The 27846-nt window shown below is 50.2% G+C and overlaps 1 protein-coding gene across 9 annotated transcripts in view; it reads right to left on the reverse strand.

Annotated features, from left to right (window-relative positions):
• Window positions 1-6442: 6442 nt before the first annotated feature.
• MVB12B (multivesicular body subunit 12B) overlaps window positions 6443-27846 on the reverse strand; it is a 58779-nt gene continuing 37375 nt past the window's right edge. For 8 of the 9 annotated variants that reach the window (XM_053996118.1, XM_053996122.1, XM_053996113.1 and 5 more), the window contains 3 exons: window positions 16417-16472; window positions 15007-15066; window positions 6443-11060 (listed from right to left, as the gene is read on the reverse strand). In XM_053996118.1, the coding sequence (XP_053852093.1) occupies window positions 10974-11060; window positions 15007-15066; window positions 16417-16472 (203 nt within the window). In that variant the 3' untranslated portion in view covers window positions 6443-10973. Of the gene's footprint in view, window positions 11061-13794; window positions 14278-15006; window positions 15067-16416; window positions 16473-27846 lie in introns of those variants that run through there. The other variant, XM_053996114.1, reaches the window with a different exon arrangement.

The raw sequence follows: 27846 nt of genomic DNA on the forward strand, positions 1-27846 counted from the left end.
CAGATAGTATAAATATGTCCATGCTGGAATAAATCATGGCATGGGTGTGAGCTCAGTGATCCATGGTGAGGAGGAAGTGTTGCTGAGCACCTGGCAGCTCCCCTTGGGCATGGAGTAGGCTGCCCACAACCACACAAGGCCAGCTCCTGCGGGAGGGACTGCAGGACATGGCTCCTGGGGCCTCACCTTTGTGCTCTCCTTCCCGCTTGCGCCAAGGAGCAGATGGAGAGAATTCAAGGGGCCTTCTCTGTATTCTCCTTCTCTGATCATTCCTGGGCAGCTGTTTACCTGTTGCCAATTTGGATATAATGAAGTTCCCCAGGACAAGGGTTCTTCAGCTTGTTCTTGGACCTATCTCAGGTGAGCGATAGTGGTGGCAAGGCACCATTTAGGCATGTCATGCTACTCTGCTCCTGTAGAAATAATAGATGTTTTCTTTCAAACTTTTAGCTGTTACCAATTTATTCTAATATCAATATCGCTGTTGTCCAAATTCTAAACATCCCTGCAGGTGGAAAACCCCAAATAGACTTCCAGATAGTATGGGATTAAGAGAAAAGCCAACAAAGTGGGTTCCCATGAGCCACTGCTACTAGGAGAACAGAATCTAGAGGGTCTGCAGGTACAGAGAGAGGCTCAGAGTGAGGGAGGACATGGAGAGGTGCAGGGAGGTGTCCAATTCAGGATATTTCTGGCTCACTTGTACACCTGGTGTCTCCTGCAGCCTTGGGAAACTGTTGGGATTTAAGATTTGTGAAACTGCAAATAAAATATATTGATAGGAAAATCAGTTTAACTTTCAAACAGCAAAACCTAATAATTCACAGATCATCAGGAGTCTTGGGGCAGAGCTGTGGGTAATGATGCACAGAATGTTCACAAAAGAATTGCAGAAGGTGCACGGAAAAGGCTAGTTAAGGAGACTAAGGGAGCAAAATGCCAGCAAACCCCACCAAGACAGAGCGGCTGTGTTCTTGTGGGATCATTTAAGATAATGTCCACTCCTGTTCACGGGCAGTTAGGGCCTTCTAAGAATAAACTGATTAAAGAACATTTCGCAACCTATAAACTTGGTGCAGCTTAAATGAAGTCTTTTAACCTTGGAGGTCTTATTTTCCTTATTAAGAAGTAGGGAAAGCCCTTGCATTCCCCAGTTTGATCAGCTCATTAACAGACTGACAATATCTCGGGAGCTGCTGATGCTCAATGCTTTAATAATAACATCTGCTGACTTCCTCAGGGCCCGTTTCAGAAGAAATTAGGTACAGGTTTGCATGCCAAAGCGAGCAGGGATGTCATGAATCTGTATCCAGCTGGGAGAAGCAGACAGGCTGCGGAATCGCTGCTGCCAGCGCCGCTGCCCAGCCAAGCCCGGCTGGAGGAGGCAGGGTCTGCAACCAGCCCCCTCCCTTCCCAAGGAGCACAAACCCCATGCCTGTGACCAGCCCCCTCCCTTCCCAAGGAGCACAAACCCCACTGCCTGTGACCAGCCCCCTCCCTTCCCAAGGAGCACAAACCCCATGCCTGTGACCAGCCCCCTCCCTTCCCAAGGAGCACAAACCCCATGCCTGTGACCAGCCCCCTCCCTTCCCAAGGAGCACAAACCCCACTGCCTGTGACCAGCCCCCTCCCTTCCCAAGGAGCACAAACCCCATGCCTGTGACCAGCCCCCTCCCTTCCCAAGGAGCACAAACCCCACTGCCTGTGCCCCAGCACCATCGCCCTGCACGGGCCCGAGGCAGGCGTGCCACCAAAGGGGCTGGTAACTGCTGTGGGATTTTTTTAATCTAGTTTCCTATGAAAACAAGGTTCCTGTGATCCCTGTGTGCTTGTCTGTCTGCCTGTCCTGCCCAATAACTTTGAACTCTTTTCTTTACTGATTTAAACCAGATTTCACAGAGAGGTAGAAGTCTCAAGGATAATTAAGTTCCTAAAAGGTTCATATGAGTAGGAATTTGGACAGAAAAAGGAATTTAGAGTTAGAACAGGGAAAACACTTGCATTAAGGGCTTTTGAGTCCATTGACTGGCTTCTGCCACCCATGACAGGTCATTGCTGGGGACTGTGGGAACAGGGTTATGTGCTGGTGGGAAAAGCAGGAAGTTTTTGTGTAATTCAGAGAAGTCAGTCACAGGAAGCCACCTCTGTGGCCTCCAGAGCTCATGAAACTGTTCCTCATTTATCCCCAAGTTGGTACTCCTTGGGTTTTGCCAGCCCTTGGCCCAGCCCATGGACACGACAGCTTTCCCCTGACCAGGGGGAACTCGTTTGTCACTCCAAAACAGTCACCAGCACCATCTGTGGCACAGGGCTATCCTGGTCACTCCTGCTCTCCCTCCCTCCCCACTCTGCTCACCCCATGCCCTCTGCTTTTGGCCTGATGCATCCCAATCAACCCCTGTCATGCTCCTGTGGGACACCCAACAGGAAATAACCACCACGGGCTTCTTGCCTCGTGTTTGAATAAGGACCGTGGTCAAACACTCCTGGTGGGAGCATTCCCCTGACAGGGAATTAAGCTGAAATGATCTTACAGCACTGTGGCTTCCTGGGCTCCCTGTTTTCTTGACATTTCAGTAGCTTTGGAGCCACCCTCCCCAGCAAACCCAAACGACCCAAACCCCAGCCCTGTGCCATGACTGTGGGAACAGTCACTGGTGCTCCCTGAGGAAGGGCAGAGCCAGGGGAAGGAGGATCCACTCACGGACACTGCTGAGCTTCAGCCTCGCCTCCCCCTCCCAGCACATATTTGGCAAAGACTGATGGAGACTCACCAACCTCCCAGGCCTCACTGCTTCCCCTTCAGCAAGTTTTCTTAATACGCAGTGTGAATTTTCCTTATTACCATTTAAAGCCCCATCTTGATGATTTTGGCTTAGTGGGGACCCGCAGAGGGTCCATGGCTGGGTGAGTGTCCCTCCCCAGCGCCCGTCGTGGGGCTGAGCCCAGACCAGCAATGTGGAACCGGTGCAAACCCACCCTGGCCCAAGCCCTGTGCTTGAAAACTTCTTGGTCGAGCTTTTTAAAGTTGAAAATCAGATTTTGTTTTTTGTCCAGCTGACAGTGTTGTTCAATTTAGTGAAAAAAGATTAGTATCTCTGTTGTTGCACACCAGATTAAATTATAAATTACAAATGATAAATACTATAAAATACAAGCAAACCAGTGAGCAGACTTACTTGCTTGGCATAGGTGTGAAAACTCCCCCAAGAGAAGAGCACAGCCTTCTCCTATCCCTGCCAACAGGTAGTTGAGAAACAACCAGGTTACTAATTTTTTCAGTGATAAAACTGGCATTGCCTTTCCCTCCCCAGGAGAGCACCTGCCCTGCTCTGCAGCACCTGGAGTTCTGCGCTTCAGGTGAGGACATCTGCTACTTGATTTCAGGTTTCTTCACTCAGAGGAACCTCCAAGGATCTGCTTTGATCCTGTTGGACAATGGACATTAAATTTGGGCCTTAAAATCTGTAACTGGAGCCAATCTTTTCAAGCAACACTCAGTGGAGCAGATGGCATTGACGGCCCCGTTCCCATTACAGGCCCTCAGAGAGATGCCCCGGGGTGCTGGGGCTGTGTGGGCTGGGAGCAGAGGAGCACTCCTTCACCCCACAGGTACAGCTCAGGAAGCTGCAGCACTGTACAGTCTCCAACACAGAGCAGCTGGATGAATGCTCAGTTTAATTTAAGATCGAACACTCACAAGTCCAACTACAAAGTGGTCTCACTTGGGGCATTCTCGTAGCTTTTGCTTTAATCGAGTAAAATTCTAGAGGTCAAATTTCACCCTCAGTAGAAGGATGTCTCAAGATTTCCACATTTCTAATGGAAAAACCCCAGAGTAGAGCCCATTTGCTCTGAGGATTGCACGATGGTTCATTCGGGTTTTTTCTCCTCAACGTGTTGCCCACTTTATTAACTTCTGCTTTGCTTTAAAAAGAGGCATCTACCATTTTGCTTCCCTAAAGAAGCTCATGTTATAATTCAAGTGTCAGGACAGATTAAGTTAAATGTGCTGTGTGATTCCCAAAGGAAAACAAACTTCCAAACATCCTCTGTTTGCCTTGTTCCATGTCATGGATTGCATTAGAGCTGAACATGTAATTCTGTCGCCTAATGTGTTAAAGTTGGCAGGAATTTTACTCTCTGTGCAAGGTGAGAAATTACTGAGCTAACAAAACATTTCGTTTCCCCCTCCTTGCGTTCCTTCTTTATGAGATTCTGAATGTGACATTTTCACAAAAAATCCCTACACTTATTTGTGAAAAATGTATATTAAAACCAAAACACATCAAATGGAAAGAAATCACAGATGGTTTTATTCACAAGCAGCAGAATTAATGGCCTTCCCTACTCTTTATAAATATTGGAAGCAGATGAGTTCATTACTATTTCACTCTAATAAAGAAAACCTGCTTGATTTTGACAAGACATCTACTTATCTAGTGTTTCCACTGAATAATAAACCCATTTTCTTTGAAAAATAAAAGTTATCAATAAACAAAAACCTGCCTGGAAAATTTGCCAATCAAAAAAACCCCAAACATCTTCATTTCTGATAGTGCTGAAATGGAATTTGAGGGATTTTGAAAATGTCACTAATTTTCAGACTAGAAAGTTTTGAAATGTTTACTTTGTGGTTGTCTTAAATTTTTACATCTTTCAACAAAGCAAGCAGAAAAGTGAAAACATCTGAAAAGGCTTTTGAAAAGAAAAGAGTCAGCACAAGCTGGATGAAGCTGTGGGCTCCTTTATCTTCCAGAAATCCGCACACATGGAGCAGAGTTTATGAGGGTTTTTTTAACCCGGCATTCAAACACTTCCCAGTTCACAATCCTGGCTCCATCATGTTTGCCAGAGCTTCAAAGTGCTGTTGGCAGCTTTTCCTGCACTGGGATAAAACTTCTTACCCATGGGAAGCAAAAGCTGAGTCATTTTTAACCCCAAACAACATTCACTGATGTGGTCATCTTGTTAGTCATGGAAATCCTGTGTTAGCTCTGTTTGTGCTTCTTTCAACACTTATTAACCAAGGAGCGAGGAGGTTTTATTTTAAACTGCAGAAGATGTTTATCCTCCCTAGGGCCATGACAATCAGTTACATGGCTTATCCATCATTCCAGAGAAAGGAAAGGATTTTGAGAAACTCCCCAGGCAAGTTAATTTTTAAAGCTGTAGGAGGGAGAGGAGAAAAGAAAACAAAACACCAGCATAGCCACCGGCTCACAAAGCCGAAAAAACCCTCTGATGACACGGGGACTGTGCCAGCCGCCCCCAGCCCCAGCGCCTGCTGCTCCCCTCAGGCACTGGGAGGATTTCCTTGGGGCAGGAATGGCCCAAGACACCTCTCCAGAGAGAAACTGCTGCTTCCACGTCTCAAAGCACTAAGCAGAGCAAAAGAAATTAGAAATTTTCCTTAGAAACCAAGTTCTGTGAATGATGGATGTAAGCCAGCTCCAGTCCCAGTGCTGGGGGGATGCGGGTTCTCCTGGCCAGGCCTGGAAGCATTCCCAGGCACTGGGTGTGCTGTGCCACAGGACTGAGCCCAAGCCAGTGGCAGCAGGTGAAGAGATGCTGGCAGCCCAGCAGCACTGGCCTGGCTCTGGGAGCTCCACGCCCGCCTGCTGCCTGGGAAGCCGTGGGCTGGCACGGGATGGGCCCACTCTGGTTTATGTCCTCCCCACACCACCTCCTCCCCAGCCAGGACATTCAATCAGGTGCTGGTGACAGCTCCCACGGCAGCCACAAGATGCTGCTTCTGAGTTTTTTGTGGAACAAGTGGTACTGCTTTCAAAAGGTTATAAAAACATATGCCTGAAGAGAATGTCGGGAACTTGGGTATTAATCTCCCTTAATTCAAAGAGCACTCAAAATAAGCGAGACAGAAATACTGTCTGGGGTGAGAAGATGCCAGAGGTCAGATTGTGCACCACTAGCTTGGGTCAAGTTCAGAAGAATAATAATTTAGCCCAAAGAAAAACAATTTTCAGTGTGGTGCAGTGTTAGCCTCCTCCTGGCTGAGCAGCCCATTTCCCTCAGGGCCTGCTGCCCCCGGCCACGAGGTACCAGCCCGCACTGCTGCCAGTGTGGCCACTGCAGCCCAGGCCTGTGGCCACGGGCTGAGCCCAGGTGGCAAGTGCTGCCCGAGACAGCACTGCCCTCACTGCTGCCAGCACCATCGCTGTGCTGAGGATTGCTCTTGCCAGGCTTCACCCGATCCTGCCCCTTAAAACACATCTGAGTTTGTCTGGACTTTGCAGAATACCTGTAGAGCAAGACATTTTGGACATGTTTTCCAAGGCTTTTTATATCCAATTTCCAAGGAAAAAAGCCCACAAACAAGAGCACGATCCCTATGGGGGATCGTGTTGCCACCTCTGTATTTCACTCTTCTGATCCAGGTCGCTGTTTCAGTCAGAAAATTAAAACACAGAAGCACACAGAATTATCTGATTAAAACAAGTTTCATTTAACAAATTATATTAAGAATACAGACAGAGTTATCACACAATGAAACTTCCCTTTGTAAAATACAGGAGGGTCATCTAAAATAAATATAAAACATAGTAACATTCATAAGATTAATGCACAGTAAAATCACTTTCAGTAACCCAACCATCTTAGAAAACCACTTTGCAACTGCATAAAAGGTTTCTCTCTGCCATTTGTATCATGACACTTAAACCTGTTGCTGTTAGGAAACAATTTCACAACAAACGACCAGAATATCCAAAGTGTTTGGTTTCCCTGTGGTGAATGACCCGAGCAGCACCTCACAGAGCTTGTTTGTGAGCAGAGGAGCAGCCTCTCCCCTCCTGTACCGCAGCCCAGGCGATAAGGCTGGGCTGGCTGACACCAGCACGCCCGGCTGCCCGGCTGCTGGGGGATTCCTGCTGCTGGGAGGGGTTCCTGCTGTTGGTCAAGGCTCCAAGGCTGAGGTAATCATTTGGGTGTAGCGAGGCGTGCCTGCCCTTTGGGAGGAGCAGGAGCAGCTCTCCGGGCTCCTGGGGCTGCCATGGGAGAGCGGCCGTGGCACACCTGGGGACACAGACCCAGAGTCACCCGGGGAGCAGCGGGGAGGTGACGGCCAGCCTGGCACCGGCCAGCTCCATCCCGCTTTCCCTCCTGCCAGGAGATTCCAGGGCCCCACAGAAGAGGAGGTGCCAAGGCCCGCGGAGGCATGCCCTTGCCACTAGCACCTACCTGGCACGTGCAGTGCCCAGGACAGGAATTCTCCAGGCAGCATGTGGGCTCAGTCTGGAGAGCTCAGGACACTGAGGGAGCAGTGGTGGGTGCAAAACCAAACAAGCCCAATGCTACAGACTACCAACAACCTCCCACTGCACAGGAGGCTCCCAGGAAACCTCCAACAAACCGTGGGGACACGCAGGGACAGTCACAGGAAAAGTCTGACACAGTTTACTCCTATGGAACTACAGATACGAGGTGCTCCCGTAAGGGAAGACACCTGTTACAACTATTCACACTTGAATTTTATCACGAAGTTCACACTCTACATCACTTTCTGGACTAACTTCTTGCCTTTCCACGATCAACACAGCAGACAGCAGAGCCTGGCCTGGGTGGCCACGAGTCACCTCGGCACATGATCGGCTTCTTGCCGTGAGGAATCCAGGAGGCAGCGTGTCACTAGGAATTCACATCAGAAGGCGTATTTTACAGTAAGCAAACCCCTCACTGCCGCTTTTCTGTCTCTGTTGCAGATGCATAATAATTTGGCAAACTAACTTCTCCATCAGCCACAAGATTAAACTACCTAGAGACCAGTTTTGTTCTACAAATTCAGGCAAGGTAGCCAAGAACATCTGGTAAAGCTCTGCAAATTCACTTCTGTTGCTTTCCACTGACTCCTCCCCTCCCCTTATGCTCCAGAAGGCTTCTCCACAGCCAGACAACATCCACATCAGACTCCCTGAACATTTATTGCCTGGGCCAATTCTTCCACAGTCACCTCTCGGACAGGAAGGGAGATGCAGAGATGCTGGTACTGGCCATGGCACGTGCCAGCATGGAGGACTCACTGTAAGGATGCAAGGACCAGCCTTGCAATGAGCTGCCCTGAGTACAAAAGTTATGGAGCAGCCAATAAAACCTTGCAGTGGAAATGCTGACCTGACACCCCCGGTCTCGGGAATTCAGCAGTGCAATAAAAAAAGCTTCCTCTGATCAGTGGGCTGAGAAGTTGACACAGCCAACCACCCTGCACAGTGTCTCGCTGTGCTTCCAAGCACTGGCTCCAAGCCCTCTCCCTTTTGGAAGCACCTAGTTTTTCAGCCTGCGGCTAGCAGGGCTGAGAGCTCAGCTGGCTCTCAGCAGGTGCAGCTTTTTGTTCAAAACACCTTCATTGTGTTTGCCCCACAGGAACTGCATCTGTCCTGTCTGTGCATTTGAAACAGGCTGTCCCCGCAGCGCCGTGCTGCAGGACCACACCACGGAGAGCAAACTCATCTCTCAAGGTTCTTTGCAGGTGAGTCCTGAAGTAGCTTTGCTGGCCCAGTGTTAGAGAGGGAGAAGTAAATATACAAATATATCCTGAAGATGTAGATGCCTGTCCCAGCCACGTATCCTGACAGTGTTTCAAGTATCCAGTGTTTCCTGTAGGTCACTGCAGAGCAAGCGGAGCTCGTTATCTCCAAGAAGGCTGAGCAAACCTAGCAGTTATTATAAATACTAAAGCACTGATTTTCTCTTACATAAGGGACTTGAAGCTCTGCACCCACTTTTCCAGACGTACCCAGGGAGTGTGGCACTGAGCGTGGGGCTCGGTGGCTCTCAGAACCTGCTCCTTGCTGAGCGCCCCATCCACTGTGCAGGCAACCCTGCCCTCATGGGAAGAGGTGGCTGTCTCTCAATCTCCCAGGGGCAGGCACTGCCCCTGGAGCTCTGCAGGCTGTGCTGTGCCCTGTGCTAGTCAGCAGCCCTCGTTCCTCCACCATGAACAGGGAAGGTCAGCTCTCATCCCAAAGCTATGAGGAACGCACTGCTGCAGATGGCTCCTGCCTACCTGCCGTGACCACTGAGCCACAGGAGAAGCTATAAACGGATGTCACAGAAAACTACAGAACAAATTACAAGCAGAAAAATAGAAAGACAAAAGATGGATGAGATGGGCACAGCACTACGGCATAGAGTGGATTTGAACTTGAAGTGAACCTGAGCCGAATGACCAAGCTGCCATGGTATGTTCATTTGTCGATGTCGGCATCATCAATCTGGCCTTTGTGAAGCCTGGCAGTGAGGTCTGGCTTTTCTTTACTGCAGGATAAATAACAACTAAAAATGGTGGTGCAAGCTCCAAGTAAACGAGCATTTCCAGGGGGTCACCCAAGGGCTCCAGAGCTGGTGCACAGCTTTAACTCTTTTGTCCAAAAACAACGTACATGCAACCAAACTGGCCTCTCTCTCCAACCACATGGCCACTCTGCAGACACAGCTCCAGAAAATTATTTACCTGATCGGAAAAAGCTGAAGCAAAGATCTGGACTCAGTCTGTCCCAAATGTATTTTGTGCTCCTTATTGCAGCAGTACAGTGTGGTGCCTTAAAACCAGAAATGAATCTTTGGACAAGAATTATTTTACTTATGCACAAATAAAAAATATTAGCCGAAAGTACAAAAACCGCTGTTAGTTACTGCTCTGTGCAACTAGCAAATGCCAGATCAATCCAAGGGAGTGCAAAATAGGTCAGGGCACATGTATGACCCAGGCTGAGAGCAACAGCACTGTTACCGTTACCATGGCAATTGCATTTCAGTGGGGTCAGGGAATCAGTATTTTACAATACAAAAAGTTGTACATTTTAACTCTTACTCCAAAATTGCCATTTTGCTGCCATGATGTATCTTTGTTCTACAGCAGAGACTTGAAAGAGCAGCACAGAGTCAGATGGGCACTTGTAAATAACTTATTACAGCAACGGACTTCTCCAAGACATGCATTTGGCTTGGGAGCAAGCCCGGTCAGCGATCACAGGGAGGCAGAGGTCAGGGTTTAATGCATCCCACTCTCATCCTGTGCCACGTCAGTGCTCAGTGCTTCCCCAAGAATGCCCAGGAAACAGGCACATCTCTTTTGTTCTAGCAGCTAGCGGGGAACAGTTAGAGAGCTGTCTCAATGACGGGCAGGTGGTGGCATCCCAGTTGTCAGCAGGTCCATAGGCAGCTTGGCCAGGGTCAGTGGGCCACAGCCAGGGTCTGCCAGGGTGTTGCTGCCAGCATCCACCCAGAAGAAACACAGGATGCTTGTTGCCCTTGATCTGTATGGACAGGTGGACACCCTGTGCAAAGCGAAGGTGCTTCATCTCAGGAGCTGCAGTGCACCTTGGGCACCCTGCCTGCCCTGCCAGTGCCCAGGGAGAGCCAGGGGCCCTGGCTCCCCCAGCCTACAGCAAACGCAGTGACCACAGTGGATCTGAGACTGATCCCAGCCACAGCGGAACTTCTGTGCCCAGACCTCGGCAGAGGGGTTGGCACTCACTGCAGCTGAGTTCTGCGCTGGACCGAGGGGCGCAGGAGCCTCCTGCTGCAAGGGCTCGAGAGCCCAGCAGCTCCACGGCAGCCCGTGTGGCAGTACCCAGCCGTGCCTTCCGTTGCTCCTTTCAGGGATAGGATTTCTCCATGCTCTGCAGGCTCCCGGCCGTGTTTGCAGAGGTTTGCTGCAGCTCTGCATTCTGTGACTGTCCTGCAGCAGGGTTACCAGGTGGGGATGAGCAAGGGGCTGCCTCAGGCTCCCAGTCCTCAGTCCGTACTCACGTGGAGAGGGGTCGCAGCAGCGGGGTAGGGGGCACTGCCGAGGGGCAGGGCCGCGGTGCCCAGGGCGGAGCGGTGTGCGCGGGGGCGGTGCAGCGCAGGGTGGCGGCGGGGGCCGGACACGGGAGGGCTGCCGGGGTGGCTCCATCGCTGCGTCCCGCGGCCCGCTCGGTAGCGCGCACGGACACCGCTCCGGCCGCGGCCCCTCAGGACGGCGGCAGCGGCGGGCAGCGGGTGGGGCTGGGCGGCAGGCGGGCCGCCGCGCTCTGCTCCGTCCGGAAGCTGTAGTCGTACTGTGGGCAAAGCAGAGAGAGGGCACCTGAGCGCCGACCCACACGCGGCACCGCCCGTGCCTGCGCTGGGACGGTGTGAGAAGCAGAATGAGAGAGAAACCGCGCCCAGGCAGGGCCATGCCAGGTGAACCTGCTGGTACCACCTGACCCCACATCAGTGACCTCTCCAGGGAGGGCTCACCCCCTCCCTCAAAACCCCGCATTAACACAAACGTGACCACACTCATCCTGTCCATAAATCAGCTAGTCAGAAACATTCCCCCTGGCAAGTTTACTCAAGCCGCTACCATCAGAATTAACATTTTTAATTGGCAAGAGGGTGAAAATCCCTATATGCACACCCCCGTGCCCCTGTGCACGATGTCGCTGCAGACAAGGGACGCCCCTAGAGCCGAGGGACATCCCTCGCAGCCTGCAGTGCACTCTAGCAGTGCCATCTCGTGGCACGCTGCGAGCCGCACCCGCCGGCCCGCGGCCACCCTGGCCGCTGCCAGGGCACCCCAGGAGAGGCCGGGGTAGCGGTGGCTTTCCCGTGGCGGGCGGGTGGCGAAAGCAACACCATACGCTGGGGCTACCGAGGTAGGAGCTGCCCACGATCGTGGCACACCCACTGCGACGGCCCCGCACACGGACTCTCCTCCCACGCATCTCCCAGTGTCACACTGGTGGCTCTTGGAGCGTCACAAACACGTCCCCCTGTGCGCTCCTCGCAGCCGGACTGGGACACAGGCTGTGCTGCCAGCGAGGTCGGGGCAACCATCAGGTACCATGCCGGTACCTGGCCCAGGGCTGTGCCAGCTGTGCAGGGGCCGTGCCAGCTGTACCAGGGCTGTGCCACTTCCACCCAACACCGACCTCCTTTTGGTGCCGGCTCGGGAGGACGCGGGGGCGATGCTGAGCTTCGGGAGTCCCGCTCCGGCCGAGCTCACAGCGCCGGCCCGGCGAGCGATCCCCGCCGAGGCGGACAGCGGCCGCCAGGGGGCGCCGCGGCTTCGTGCCGGGCCGGGCCGGGCGGGAATGGGGCACGCCGGGCTGGACCGGGGATGGACCGGGATGGACCGGGATGGACCGGGGATGGACCGGGCTGGACTGGGGATGGAACGGGAATGGACCAGCGATGTACAAGGGCTGTACCCGGGTTGTACCCAGGCTGTACCAGGGCTGCACCAGGGCTGCACCAGGGCTGTACCAGGCCTTTACTCCCTGGGGCTGTACCAGGGCTGTACCAGGGCTGCACCAGGGCTGTACCCAGGCTGTACCAGGGCTGTACCCGGGTTGTACCCGGGCTGTACCAGGGCTGTACCAGGGATGTACCCAGGCTGTACCAGGGCTGTACCCGGGTTGTACCCGGGCTGTACCAGGCCTTTACTCCCTGGGGCTGCACCTCCCTGTCGCGATGCTGCAGCCGCTGGCACGCAATAGGCCTCATTTTTCAACACCCAAACGCATAAAGATGTCAGCTCAAACTGTTTACTAATTAACACTTAAAAAGACACAAATTAGATATGCGTGGCTAAGAGCAATTATAATCAAGACGAATCTCTCCAGTCATTGGGGAACTGAGGAAACTCCTAATTGCTGGAACCAATGTTTTAAAATCTGAAATCATGCCAGTTAGCAAATATGTTCATTTAAAGAACATTTCATGTGACTGCACTCAGGAGAATTGACTACAAACATGCAAACAAGGAAAAATATTTCTGTGTAAAATTAAAATTTTAAGCTCTTCTAGATTTACAACTTCTTCATTAAATATATTTGCAAAAAGCAGCCCATGAAAACTTGTAGCAATTCAGTGGTTAAATGAACTGCCTTCCTTATCAGTTTAAAAGGAATGATGAATATTGGATGCTGCCTTTACTAATTAGACTCTCTCTAGACTTTTTACACCACACCAAGTGCAAATGAAGACAGGGTGCACCCTGCCAGTGGCCAGACCACTGCCCTCGCTGCCACAGCATCTGCCACAGAGCTGTCAACAGTGACAGTGCCACCACCTTTGCTATCACCTGCCCAGGTGCCTGCTCAGTGACTCTACCCCACCCAGGACAGGCAGGGGTAGCAAGGACAAACCCCCAGAGCCCTGCTGGGAGACCTGGCAGCAGCACTGCCCGTCCTACACTCTCCTCTCTGTCCTACATCCACCAAATTAGCCATGAAGTGATGGCACGTGCTGCTTACACCTGCACTTCACCACCTCTCCATAGCCCAGCTCTCTGTGCACTCTATCCCCGGGCACAGTTGTGCCATCCTGGGCAATGAGAGCAGTTCAGGTGCAGTCCAGGATTTGCACCTATTTCCATCACTTTCCTGACAGAGTAGAGTCCTGAAATTCAGCTGCCTGCAGCTTGGAGGATGGGTGCATACATCTGCAAATGTGGTGACAGAGAACAGTAATTCTTGGAATTCTTTGGGAATATTTTTTGCAAGGCATCTTGCTCCAGGGAGAATGTTCTGGCTGCTTTGGATATCCAGAAGATTTGCTGTAATGGTGCTATTGCTTGCAAGGGAAATAAAGCCATGCCGAAATTCACAATATTTATATGTGTAGCTCTCTGTGTGCAGACAAGATGCTTCATCAAGGAATATGGGCTGCATAATCATACTTTTCATTACGCTGGAACGCACACAGCCTGCTACAGAGCAGGAGCTGTGGGAGCAGGCAGGGCTTGGCCTCTCCTCCCTGGCCCACACAAATGATTCCAGGGCTGGTGTCCCTCCACTCCACAGGCCTGCGAGGGCACAAGCAGGGCTGTGCAGCCCAGCCCCCTCCAGGCAGCCCCCAAGCTGCCAGACCTGTCCCACACCAGGCAGCACACAGAGACGATGCAGAAGTGAATTCAGCACCACGCGGATTCCCCTTTGGCCAAAGGGACCATCTGCTCCCCGGCCAGCTTAGGGCAAGAGTGGGAAAGCAGCCAGGCACGTGGAAGAGCTGCCAGCCCTGAGCATCCCCTGCTCCCAGGGTCCCTCCTGACAGACACAGGCAGTCCCAGAGAGGTGGCATGTGTGCCACGTGGCAGACTGCAGTGCCTGAGGCAGTGGGTGCATCTGTCAGCCACTGCCCCTGTCAGGCACCACCTTCAGGTCCACTACTGCAGCCACTGCAGGTCCCTCGGGGCGCCTGCAAAAGCCCTGGCAACTGGGCCTGACCAACTTCTTGTACTCAGATGAAACTTTCAGGCAGAAGAGGGTGGATCTGGGCAACTGGTCTTAACTGGAATAAAGAAGTGGAGAAGCTTTGAGGAATCTGGCAGCTTTGCGATGTCATCTTCTCACTCTCTCCCTTGAACCCAGCTAGATGGCACAGGAGGTGGCCTTTATGACCAATGGTGCCTGAAGAAGCATGGGCTGCTGAGACAAGTTTCTTCCTAGTCTGAGACTTCAGATATGAAGTGCCCTTTGCAGAGCAGACAGCTCCTTGGCACCGTGCCACACACATCATGCATGTGCCAGAACGCTCCCTCAGAACCACCCTTGGTTTGGTGGCTGCCTCCTCCCTGTGCTCCTCAAACATTCACTCCCACTCAAGTGCAGCCCAGCTCTCCCAGCAACAACTTCCCAGCATTAGCAAACTAAAAGCTCACAAAGATGTTTACCTGACGTCGCTGAGTCAAGTCTATTTGCTTCCCTGACATGCAAGAGGCACCTAAGAGTGTTCTGCCTCTACCATGTATTGTTAATACATGAGAAAGAAAGGCTAACCAAGACAGACATCTGGAAATAAACACAAGGCCCCACACTTTGCCATTAAATTCACCACCTGAAGTGTCTTCACTCATCAGAGATCATAGAGGGAATCCCTGACCCTGGGCTTACTGCTTGACTTTATCCATCCTCTGTGACTTTGGGAGAGACAAGAAAAGTATTTTCCATAAGGGAAGGGTTCTTAAAAAGAAGTGAACACAGCCCTCATGATTTGCTCAGTGCCTGGCTGGCTACTTACCTCCTTTTCGATTTCTGCAAGGGTTTTGATTGTGATACCCAAGAGATCAACCGGCTGCATCTGGCAAGAAAGAAACAAAAATGTCAAGTTCAGGGTCAGGGAGGGGGTGTGTGTTTGTTTGTTTGTTGTTTTGTTCTGTTTCAAGTCAGCAAACACTCCATCACTAGAGATTTAGAGGCACCATCTGTAAACACAGGCACGATCCTGTTCCTCATTCCAGTAGGAGACTGGAGCAGCAGACTGTGGGCTGGGGCTACCAGCTTCAACCCTGCTCTCCCTCAGCACGCCAGCTGACACTCACCTGGGTGCTGCTCTGCTCAGGGAGACCTGCCACCTCCCCACTGCAGGACGAGTCTCCAACGCCAGCTGGAATTCCGTGGCTGCAGCACGAGGTGTGAGCAGCACCAGCTGCAGGAAGCCCTGACCAAACTGACCATATGGTGGCAATGGTGTCTAAAGGATCCGCGGGGAGGATTAGCACGACCTAATCTCTCTGCATTTGTCCTCACAGCAGGGACTTCGGATTTCTGGGAATAATGGCCCATAAACAACCCTCTCAGAAAGCAAGGGATGTGAAAAACTGCTGTCAGCAGGAAGAAGAAAGCAAAAAGCTGGAGCACTACTGAAAAATCAGACACAGCTGATGGCCCAGTGTTTGTCTTAACAGCTTCCTGTAAATTGATTTTTAAAAAGATGCTGCTTTAGGATCAGATGGATTCTGGAACTAGTAGTGGGATGCTGAATCTTTGAGCTCTGGATCATCAACCTTAACAAGCACTGGTCCAGTGGCACCCAGAGGTCATTCTGAACGAGTAGCAGTGTTTCTGTTTGGTGAAGCAGACGTGCCCTGCCCGTGCTGCTGCACGCTCCGCTGGCGTGGCCCTGCAGTGCCCGCTGTGGAGCAAGCACCACCCAGTGCCCTCTCCAGCTCGCCCCCAGCCAGGCAGGACCCTGGTGGCAGCTGATGGCACTGGAGTGCACTGTGCCACTACCACTGCCCTGAACTTCTGGAGTGACAACAGGAAGCAGTAAAGCTGCTGGCACTATGCCATCCTCACAGCAGGTAAATGCAGGAGAACTCCACCTCTGCAGCTTTCTTTACAATCTATGCTAAGAAATTAGAAATGCTTTCAGCACCAGGGAGTCCCATTGCCATTCCTATTTTTGATGGTAATAAACCTTGAAATCCCAGGACAATTCAGTTTTAGAAGCAATCTGGCAAAAGCCTTTCCCATCTAACGGGCAGCTATTGTGACGTGCAGCCTCAGCCCATCTCAAGCACTGGGTATGTATTTGGCCCACACTGGGTATGTATTACCCCAGAAGCAGGTAATTTGTCTTGATGTTTTGTGATTGCTCCCCATGAAACGATGGAATTCAAACACTGGGAGAAAAACAAAGGCAACTCACCCCTTCAGGAGCGCAGGCAAATTTCTCCGAAATCATAAAAGGCACTCCATCCATTGCTGAAAGGGACAAGACATCACATGTGACGTTTCCAGCTGCCTTCTGACATGCAACTTCACACATTCCCAGTGACAGATCAAGTATTCACAGCACTGACACATGACTGATTGCTCCCAAACGTTACTGCCAGCCTTTTTCTCCCTCTAAACTGCCAGTGGTTTCTTTCCACTTAAGATATAGCTGGGTCAGTCCCTACCAAGCCAGGAATCCAACAAATTATCCTTTCTCTATCCATATGCGATTTCATGGCCTCAATTTTGCATTTTCCAATTTTGTGCACCTGGCAAAGCAGGACAGTATTTGAAACTGGAAGGACACACTTCTAATTATCACCTCCTCACCAAACCAGTTCAGCACTTGGTGGTGTGTGAGCAAGAGAATAAGGAACAGCCGGTTCAGGGGACTTGTAGCCCCCAAAGCAGCCAACACCACCAGCTGTGTACCAGGCAGTAAGTTTCCACCACCTGGGTAGGATGATGACAAACACCTGGGCCAAGCACCCTCCCTGGCCTGGCTGTTGCTAGTGTAAACTCAACAGTGAGCAGTGGCTCAAACACTTGCAAACCACATCTGGAGGATGTAAACCAGTGGAATATGAAGACAGACATGAGGACATGACACCACATGGCACAGCCTCATGTCACATGGCCCAGCTTTTTCTGTAGCATAACCTTAATGGTACTCAGAGCACTGTTTGCCTTTATACCATCTTGTATATTCGTCCTAGTGCAATGATGTTCAGTGTTTGTGTCTTGCTAACACCATGTCACAGGAAGCCTCCCACAAGATGTGGTAGAACAAGGGAGACACTTATTTTTAAAACACGCAACTCAGCAATTTGCACAGAAAAGGGCATGTTTCAAAGGCAGCTCACACCCCAGATACACCCCCTTTATTGCACTTACACCTTTAACATCTGAAGTCTTTAAATTTCAACTCTGAAAGAAATAAAGCTTCAAATTAGAGTAAATTTAAGCCCTGAGAGGCCCTCCAGTGATCCTCAAATAGTTTTCTTTCAGAAAGCATCTGCACCCACAAACCCAGTGCTCCTCTGTCTGCTGTTTCTAACTTCTACAGCACCACTGAGTTACCATGTTAGTGATTAAACAAGAGTCATTTAAGAATACTCAGCCTTTTACATTTTCTTCATCTATTTTCAATATAAAACCCCCCTCCACGGGAGTAATTTTGTTATCAAAGGTGCTGCGTGGCAGCCACAGCGCAAAGGAAAACAAAAGGAAACAGATGAAAAGCAGCATCACCAAATCCAGGAAGTTTTAAACCTGAAAGACCATCTGCACTTGTTATCCGACAGAAACCCTCTTTGATCAGCCACACGCCAGCTTTTGTAGAGTAATCTAAAGGCTGAGCTACAGAGTGTGCGCGTCCCCCCGCCCCGGAGCCCCCGTCCCTGGGCCACGGCTCCGGCCCACCCGGAGCTCAGCACTCCAGAGCAAAGCAGCAGATAAAAGCAGGGTGAGCCAAGGGCTCCGCAGCGCAATTAGCACTCTCCTAAACAAACGAGCTTCAACAGAGCTGTAATTAAGCAGGCCTGTAATTAAGTATATGCCCTTTATCATAACGATCATGCTTAAAAATGGCACGATGCATGGAAGTGTGTTATTAATGCTGCACTCCCCGAGCGCGGGAGCGTGTGTGGAGCTGCCGTGTCAGGCCCGTCACCAGCCCGCTGCTAAAATGCATTAAAGGCAGAAAGCAGAAAACAAGGTGCTCATTCAGCGTCTCCTTTCTCAGCCAGGCTCCGGTGTCACGCGGGTTTAAACACCACCAGTTCTGGAAACTTCACAGAAACGAAGCCCTGGGCGCCCACTGCCGCTGCCTGCCCCAGCACCAGGAGGGCAGCAGCCCTCACCCCTTCACCCCTGGCTGGGCCGGGCTCCAGGAGCCCTTTGGCTAACCAAGGGGCTGGAGGCAGGCAGTGGGGACCCCCAAGACAAGATGCATGGGGAGAAGTGCTCCCCCCTTGCGTCTGCTCCCTGGCTGAGCAAATGCCCTGAACAAAGCAGATGCTTTGGGGGCAGGACCCTTCTGTGCCCCCCACCTCACCTGTGGGGTCCCCTGCTCACAGGATGAGACACCCACTACTGCTGCTGCTGCTGCCCAAGGTGGGCTTTTTCACATTCACGAGGACTTCAAGGGTGTGCTCTTCTCCCTCAAAATGGAACAAAATAAAATCGGGCTTCAGAAGGAAACCTGTTTGCAGTGGCTGTTTGCTGCCTCCCAGGATCAGCTCCTTCCTGAGAGTCACAGCTAATTAACTCAGGCACTGCAATTAGTTAAGAGTTGAAAAGAGCCAGCAGCCAAAACTAACCTCGCAAAGCTGAGCCCCGAAGGACAGTGTTCCCATGCATCCCTGGCAGCAGAAGTGGATGGATGCCTCGGTGAGGTGCAGTGGACATGCCCCTTCATCGGTGCAGGACCACTGGAACTCAGAGCCACCTTCCACCTGGTGGCTACTTCTTCACTGTAATTTACCAAGACTCGCTCTCAGGCTCTAGTGGGGAGGACACTAAGGCATGCTCTATAATTCAACTTGCTAGCTTGCTTAGAAATCCTCTCTTTAATCTGTGAAAGTATTGTCACCCTTCTCTAAGCACTCGAGAGATGCTGCCTTCTGTGCTGCAGACTCCAACTAAATCTCAGTTGTCAAATTAGTAATTCATCTTTCTTGAATAACTATATTTTTAGCCAAGCTACCAGATTTAAATAATCAGACCTGCCAATGCTACCCTAATTTAAACATGCTGACGAACTTTCACAGGCAGCATCAGCTAACATAATGAGTTTCTGGATGACAAAGAACTTCAGACGGTAGTTCTCTACACTACCCAGTGTAATAAGCACTTGTTCTTTTCTACAATGTGCACATAAAAGAGAAATCTAAATAATAGTTGCTGTAATTATCTTGAAAAATATGTGGTGATTAATGGTGATTATGAAAATCTGTATAATTGTTCACTAACGCTCCAAAGATCAGATGCTCTCTTGAAGCAACCATCAGTGAAGAACTTAAACACAAAAGCTTCCAAGCTGCTGTCCGTGTGAGAGTGGGATCACCGTGTGCCAGCTCAGCCTTCGCCCTCCCGTGACCTCTGCCAGAGGCCCCAGGATGTCCACGGTGCGACGCATGTGTCATTGTGGCTGAAAGCACCAAGTTCAACCTGTTATTTATGCAAATAATTAATTACTCTCGTATCCAACTCACAGTTTGTCATGACACATTAATGACTTGATAGACTTCTATGAACTAGTGAGCACAGGACAGCAGAGCGCTTTTATCGTCATTTAATTTAAAAACGATCCTGTGTGAAATTATCTAGTTGTGAGTGATGGAAGCATAAAGAACAGACTCAGCAAAGCTTCTTTTGGATCATTGCTTTATTAATGGTAACGTCAGGGAAATGAAAAATGCTAACATTGTCATATTTAACTCCTGGGTACAGATGAATCGCTGCCTCAGAGCCTGGCAGGCTCCGTTTGCACACTGCAGTGAGCGCTAATTCCTCACACCACCATTGTGGGGATACACAGCCACCAAAGAGTTTATATACCTTAACTCCCAAGGAAATAACAGCTGTTTCTGCATTAAATTCTCACCACAAGCTTTTATAGCTTTGGATTTCTTTATTGCTGGTTTTGCACAGCCTTTTACACTAGAATTTTCAATTTTTGATATTAAAAATATTTAAATAAATAAATAAATAAATCCCTTGCAAAATGTTTTCCTGCATGACTGAAAATGAAGAACTGTTAATCCAAACCAACAAAAAACCCAACACTGTGTGTACTACTACCACCTTTAAAATTTAAATGACCTTAGATTTTAGAAAGGGCTTTCTCTAATGCCGCAGAACTGTTCCCATTTTCCCCAGACCTGAATGCTAACAGAGTGTTTATCCTTCACCAAGAAGAGTATCTCATAAACCAGCCTACAGCAACACCATAAAACCAGCAGAGCTCCCCTGCTTAGAGAAAACTTGATTTTCAGCTAAATGGCACCAGAGGACTCTGAAAGCAGATTGAGAATCAGGGGCTGGCATGGAGCTCTGGCACAGCAGCACTAGGAGGGGAGCCACGGTCAGGCTGGAGGGACACATGAGCCCCTGTCTGGTGTGGGCAACAAAGGTGCCCATCAGAAGAGCCACTGAGCCCAGCGGCGGGTGGGGCCCAGCCCACAGGAGCTCTGAAGGCCATTCCACTGAAGCAGGAAAGCACAGCCAGGAGCAGTGTGTGCCCCAGCCTGGCAAGGACAAGGGACTGCTCTCTCCAGCAGCAGCACACCCCTGCATGGGGCAAGGCTGGGGCTCAGCTGCAGTGACCCACAGCAGACAGGACATGCTGTTTCCTGGGGGCTGAGCAGCCATGGGGAGCTGGTGGCACAGCGTGGTGCCACCCAGGGCAGGTGCAGCCAGGCCACCTGCCCTTGGTGCCCTCTTGCAGCTCCTGCCAAGCACACAGCTCTGGCTCCCACCCTCTGCTTCCTACTACACGCCCCGGCGTGAGCTCTGCCCTCCTGAGCTTCTGCACCCGTGCAGGGAAGGCAGCGCAGGACACCCGCACAAACCAGGCACGCTGCGCCCTCAGTACAGGGAAACCACTCACAAGTATGGAGAAATGGTTTCAAATAGTTTGCAATGCATCCAGAGAAGGGCGTGAGCTTTTCAAACCAAACCAGCTCTCCGTGATGCTAAGCCTCCTATTCCTGTATTTCTATACACAGAGATTTAAACAGCACCCTGAACAGTGAATGTGTGTGTTCTTTGGGCTACAGTGCACCAAGGCCCGTATGGAACCACACCAAATCACTGATGGCAAAACCTCAGGGCCAGCACCAAAAGCAGCTTTTCCTGACAGCTCCTGCCAAGCCGGCTGCAACAGGGAACCTGCAGCTGGCCCAGCTGTGCTCCCCAGCTGCAGACACCAGCTGCAACACGTATACAACTTTGTGTCATACAGAGAAGTGCAGAGTGCAGGCAGGGGCACAGGCAGGGGCACAGGCAGGGCTGCAGGGCTCAGCTCTGCTTGCCCAAGGCACGAGCCCAAGCTCCTGAAAGCCCCAGAGCACCTCATGCGGCCTGTGGCAGCTGGGCTGCAGGTCCCGTGGCACCTGGGCAGCAGGAGCTGTCCCCAGGGCTGTCATGGGGCAGCGAGGCAGCAGGGCAGAGCCAGCTGGGAATGCCCAGCCTGGTGCCCGGTGCCCGGGCCTGGCCAGGCAGCAGGATGGCAGCAGCACCAAACCACCCAATGCCTGGTGCACTGAGTGGGACAGCAGGGGCCTGGCTGGGGAAGGAACCTCTGCTTTGGGAAAGGTTTACAGCTTTCCTGTTCCTCTTGAAATGACTTTGATTAAAAAAACAGACCTGGACTAAATTTTCATTTTTGCTAATTTGATTGTCAGCCTTGATTTTCTCCGTTTCCTGCATAGCTCATGACATGGCACAATTAGTTCTTTACTCATAAGATCAAGCCACAAAAACACTTGAAAAAGTACCCCTGGATTTGATTATTTTCTTTTTTAAATAAAGTGAAGGTTAAGTACTGCATGGTGACGCCTAAGGAGCACCTCAGCACTGTGACTCCATCAGCACCAGAGAACATGGAGAGACTTCAAACAAGCTCTTCAAATTGCAAGTGTTTAGGAGCTCTTGATTTTATTATTTTTTAATAAAATGTCCCCTTTGAAGTCTCTGCACCACACTAAACATCAAAGATCACACCTTAGCATGTGCTGTTTCCAAGCCACAACCCTTAATTAATTAGAGCAGAGCAGATACAAACCAGGGCACTCGCATGGGGCTGAGGCAGAGCTGGGACAGGGCCTGCTTAAAGATGGGGAGGCAAAGGCAAAGGAAAGGCAAAGGAAAGGCAAAGGAAAGGCAAAGGCAAAGGAAAGGCAAAGGAAAGGCAGAGGCAAAGGCAAAGGAAAGGAAAGGCAGAGACAAAGGAAAGGCAAAGGCAAAGGAAAGGTAAAGGAAAGGCAGAGGCAGGTACTCCTCCAGCATCCGCTCACGGCTGTGTGCTGAGGAGAAACCCAGACGCTTTTCCATTCCCTTCAGCTCTGGCTGTAATGACAGACTCCTTGGAAGTCATTAAACATGTAATGTCTGTCTGCCACGGCGGCCGGGCAGCGCAGGCTGCAGCAGCACTTGCAAAAAGCATCTCGGGCAGCCCCACAATGGCCGCAGTGTTCCCTGGCCGGCAGCTGTAAATTCCTGCTGCTTGATGAGAGAAACATCCACACGCTTCCAGTGCTGCGGGGCAGGGGCAGGGGTATTAAATCCACAAGCTGCATGTCGTTACGGTGTCTGGCCCCGGAAGCTTTTTCCTTAGCTGAGCCACCTATGGCGTGAGGTGGGATTTGTTTGCACTGTGACAGAACCTAGGCTCCCCAGACTCTCTGGACAGCAGCCAGGGCACTGCCAGGGGCAGATGCTCACACTTGCAATGATGCTGTGATCCTGCCCAGCAGCACCCCACACTCTCCAGCAGTGCATTGAGTGACCAACATCTGTCCCACAGGACTCCCAGGGGAGACAACGGTGCACCGTCCTCTCTTTACATGGTTTTGGTCTAAGAAATTCAAGTTATTTTTAACACACAGCAGCTTTGTGTTTCCAATAAAAGCAGGAGAAAGAAGCTAGATCAGCTGCCCTGACAGCACCATGCTCTCCATTCTGCAAGCATGCCTTCAAGTCACTGGAAAGAAACTCATCCTGAACATGGCCAGGAAGGATGGGGGGATACCCATCTTCTGCCCTGGAGCTCAGTGACGCACAGAACACGCTCCCACCACCCCACGGAGCATTCACCCAGCCAGAAGAGCCTCGACACAGACCTAAAGCTAAGGCCTCCTTCAGTGCTGCAGAGGGTGTCCCTGACACCGTGGCTGGGGGCTGAAGGCCAGGGGAGGTGCCCTCCTCGTGCCAGCAGCCAGGCACAGAGCCACAGCCCCGCCGAGCCAAAAGCACTTCTGCAGGAGGAGATCCACTGAGCCACGCGGGATCCACAGCTTCTAATGGGATTTAATTTTTAAGTGCTCAAAATCATTACTGGAACCACATATTTCTATCAGGTAAATTTCATTTGCATATGCAAATGATATCTAAATACACTGCACCATTAATATGATCAGTAATTACATAATAATAGTCACCAATCTCCACACACATCAAACTTACAGTTTTGTAGCTATTAAGGAAACTGTGCTTTGTAATTAAGATAATCCTCATTTCCAGATGCTAATTAACTATATAATAATTAGCTTCTTTTGCTAATGCAAATTAAGTATTTTCATCTTTATTGGTAAAAGAGTTGCTTATCACTTAAAAAAGAGACAACCTAGAAATAATCCCTCCTCCTCCTTAAGGTGAAAAGGTAACTCCATTTTTATCAGTCTCATTTGTGAATGTAAATTAGCCCTGATTAATCAAATCACAGATTAATGTGCCCATCTTGTAGCACGGCCAGTGCCTGGCGTGGCCCCCCGGCCCTCGGAGGATGAGGACTGCTCGTGGCCCACAGCAGCCCCCGGCTCCTTTCCGCTGGTGCTGCCCCAGCCCGCGGGGACCAGCCACCAGCCCCACGCTGGCAGGGACGTGCTGTGCCACCAGCCAGGTCTCGGAGCACCGGGAGCCGTGCCAGCACGTGGCTGGTGCCACCGGGCCCTGGGCTGGCGGGCAGCGGTGGCAGGTGCGAGTGGCAGCGCTGCCAGCCTGCCACGCCACCGCGGCAGGGCCCGGCCCTGGCGCAGCACATTCATCATCTGCTAAACCAATCCACCCACTCTGCACCACCATTTGTCATTAATTATGCTAATCAGCACACCATTACTCTCCGATGACACCACGGCACTTATTAGCCAGTTATGGTTTTTCAAAAGCACAGCTCATTGTGTATGTGAGTGCTGCGCCTGCATTAGCCTACAGGGAAGAAATGTCCAATTATGGAAAGAAAAAATTTGCTATTATCTCCCTCTAACAAACCAATTTAGTAATTATAAAAGTCTCTGAACTCAGAAGGATTTCTTAAGAAGAGCTGAGTGATGAAACCAGAGAATTTTCTTTGCAATAACTTTCTGAGTTGGAATTGAAGTGACAACAGAGAATGAGCAGTTTTTATTATCTTAATTACAACTCTTGCATCTTCCCTTTAGATGATCAAAAAGCAGAATTTATCTAAACACAGGCCCATAGTTAGCTCTTCCCTAACCCATCTGATTTGTTTATTTTAACAGATGCAGCCAAATGTGTGTAAACATGTCACAGACCCCGAGATCACTGGCCTGGCCAGTTCCCAACGCACAGCTCTGAAGCTTGGATGTGACGATGCAGCAGCCACCCTTGCAAAGCCACCCTTGCAAAGCCACCCTGGCAGAGCCACCCTTGCAAAGCCACCCACGCAGAGCCACCCACGCAGAGCCACCCACACAGAGCCACCCACACGCCCGAGGCACACACTGGGGTGGGGACACCACCCCAGGAGCGGGGACACCATCCTGTGCTGACACAGCTAAAGGGATGGAGCCAGGCCCTGGAGAGTCCCTGGAAAACTGGCTTTGTTGGAACACCCAATTCCTCCACAATTCCTATGCTGGTTTGCTCACTGCAAGGAGACACCACTAGTTTTAGAAGCTTAATATGTGTTAAGAGCTCATTAATATCATCAGAGTAAATGGGCCTATTAAAACATCTTTAAGCAATATCTGAACATACATCTCCCTAAACTATATTTAACGACTGTACTTAAGATACATTATATGAAAGTCTTAATGAGACGTTAGATAGCATTTTGAAGATTAAAATTAGAGAATCCATATAAAGTCTGTCCACTTAATTTAGCCTTAAGCTACACTGATGAAATACATTACCACCAAATTATTACTTCATTAGAACAAATATTTTCTAATAATTTCTGATTTATGCCATTAGTTGTCTACATATATATTATATATTCATATCTATATGTACATATAAAAGTATACACAAAACAATTTTCTAGTTCAAGAGGAGATGGGAGAAATTCTGAGCTTTCTAACGGCTGACTTAATCACTTGTCTTTTTTTTTTCTATTGAGTTAAAAATATGCAGCCTTCATAACAGTCCATTTGTGGTGCCCCCACTTATCCATTAACCATAAGGTCATTTTTTACACATTTGCTGTTCTGCTTTTCAAGGATCAGTAAGATGCCTTGGGCCTGGCCCCGAGTGGCCCTCTGGGCAGTGCAGCCCCCAGCCCGGGGCTGAGCAGGACCTTGGTGGCCTGGCGAGGGCTGGGACCTACCAAAATTACCCAGGGCCCGGCAGGACCCGTGGCCAGACCTGCAGCAGTGCCCATGGCACTGTCCCACCTGCTCTGCCCACGGCTGGCAGCCACCCTGGGCCCTGCTGCAGCCAGCCACGACAGCCAGGCCATGGGACACCTCCCGCAAACAACTGAGTCACTGCCAAAACAAACTGCAACGAACTTATTAGCAAGAGGGTTTTACGTGTGGTTTATTTTGTATAAACAGCTTTTCATTAGATAAATGAAGCCCAACAACCTTTACAAATGTTTTCAATTATGAAATGATGCCATTGAGATATCCGGATGGTGATAATCAGGGAAAACACCAGTGACATCTCCTGCTCGGAGCTGGGACGTGCTGCCTGGATGGCTGCTCCTCCCAGTGCCATCCCACCCAGCCACACCAGGCATTCACAATCTCCTGCTTTATTTCATGGAATCTGTAGCAACAAGACTATTTACATTTATTCTGCCCAAGCCTTCTATCCAAAAGAGCAAACATCTCATTGTAACAATTTTGCATTTTTAACTGTGCGAATTAAGCATTCTTCATAAATAACAGCCTGGTTTGCTGCACTGCAACTCCTTTTTATTAGCAGCACAGAAATGCACAATGAGCAACGTGTTCTATTATTCTTTGTCAAATCACAGAATGCTACATTAGAATAACTCTGCTGGTCAATGTAATATAGTAGATTAAATTCAACTTCTGTGCAAAACCCACTGTAAAACAGCATGATAAGAAGGCTATAAAAAATTTAATTTTACTCCAAACTCCATCAAAAAAAAAAAAATGGTGTGAAAAGTAATTTTGCATAATCAGTACACGCCATCTGGAACAATTAACTGATTTCTATAGAACTATGAGGATCAGTCATATCTGCTTATTAAAGATCAGAAATTATACAAGTAATAAATCCTTGAAAAAACTAAGCATACTCCTGCCTGTCAATGCTATTTTAACTTCAAATACTGAAGAACGCCTGATAAGGCTGAAAAGAAGAGATTAATATATGCAAATTACATCCAGCATTTAAAATCCCCAACAACTGTCTCTGGTTTTCTGTCCCTTATTGCTGCCTTTATGTTTTATTCATACACCAACTCACCTGTCACTTCATAAGCTATAATATTATGGGGGGTATTATTAAACAGTATAAAGCCAAGCTTTAATTGGAAAGCTTCATTGCATTTTCCAATTATTTGGAGTAAATTAAAAGCAGATGCACATAGTTTAATAAGGAGTCTAATATCAGTTCCGGGAAATCAAAATTCATTGTCATTACTATGCTGTGATAGTTTTGCAAACTGTACTCAATTTTGGAGGTTTTGAAAAGAAAATCTGTCTCTGCAATCTGTTAATTGTCATTCGGCTAATAACTGTTTAAATATCCAAACCTCTGAGCGGCTCCCCATTTAAAAAAAATTAAACTCTGGCACTCGGCAAAGCAAAACAAACACAGTGCAGGCCACCCCAAGGTTGTGCTCCGTGGGAACGGCGCCAGTCCCGCAGGCTCATCCTCCTCCATCAGCCACTGGCCTTCACCCAGTGCTGCTGTGGGGCATGCAGGGCAAGGGCCTGTCCTGGGATCCACTCAGCTCAAAGGGATCACCCTTCCCTCCATCAGCCACTGGCCTTCACCCAGGGCTGCTGTGGGGCATGCAGGGCACCCCTGCCCTGTCCCGGGATCCACATCACCTCAGGGATCACCCTTCCCTCCATCAGCCCGCTGCGGCCTGCGCAGCCGATGTGCCCCCAGCCTGTGCCCGGCACACCTGCTCATACATAATTTATGGTACAGGGTTACAGCCAGGTAATCCTCCCAGGCTCCGTGGGAGGTGATGTGTGAGCTGAGGAACACGGGTGAGGGCCACGTCCCCGAGCAGGAGGGGACATGGCTCCCACGCCGGAGGGAGCCGTGACCACCGTGAGGGCAGGGCAGTAGCCAGGCAGGGCCTCCACAACAGCAGGCTCATTGTCTGTCTTAAAAATGTCACCTGGGAGAGAACTCATGGCTCCATCACCCCCATTTGGGGTTCCTGCCCCAGCACAGCCTGGGTGACACGTGT

This window comes from Vidua macroura, chromosome 21 (genome assembly GCF_024509145.1).
Source record: "Vidua macroura isolate BioBank_ID:100142 chromosome 21, ASM2450914v1, whole genome shotgun sequence".
In the NCBI taxonomy this organism is placed as follows: Eukaryota; Metazoa; Chordata; class Aves; order Passeriformes; family Viduidae; genus Vidua; species Vidua macroura.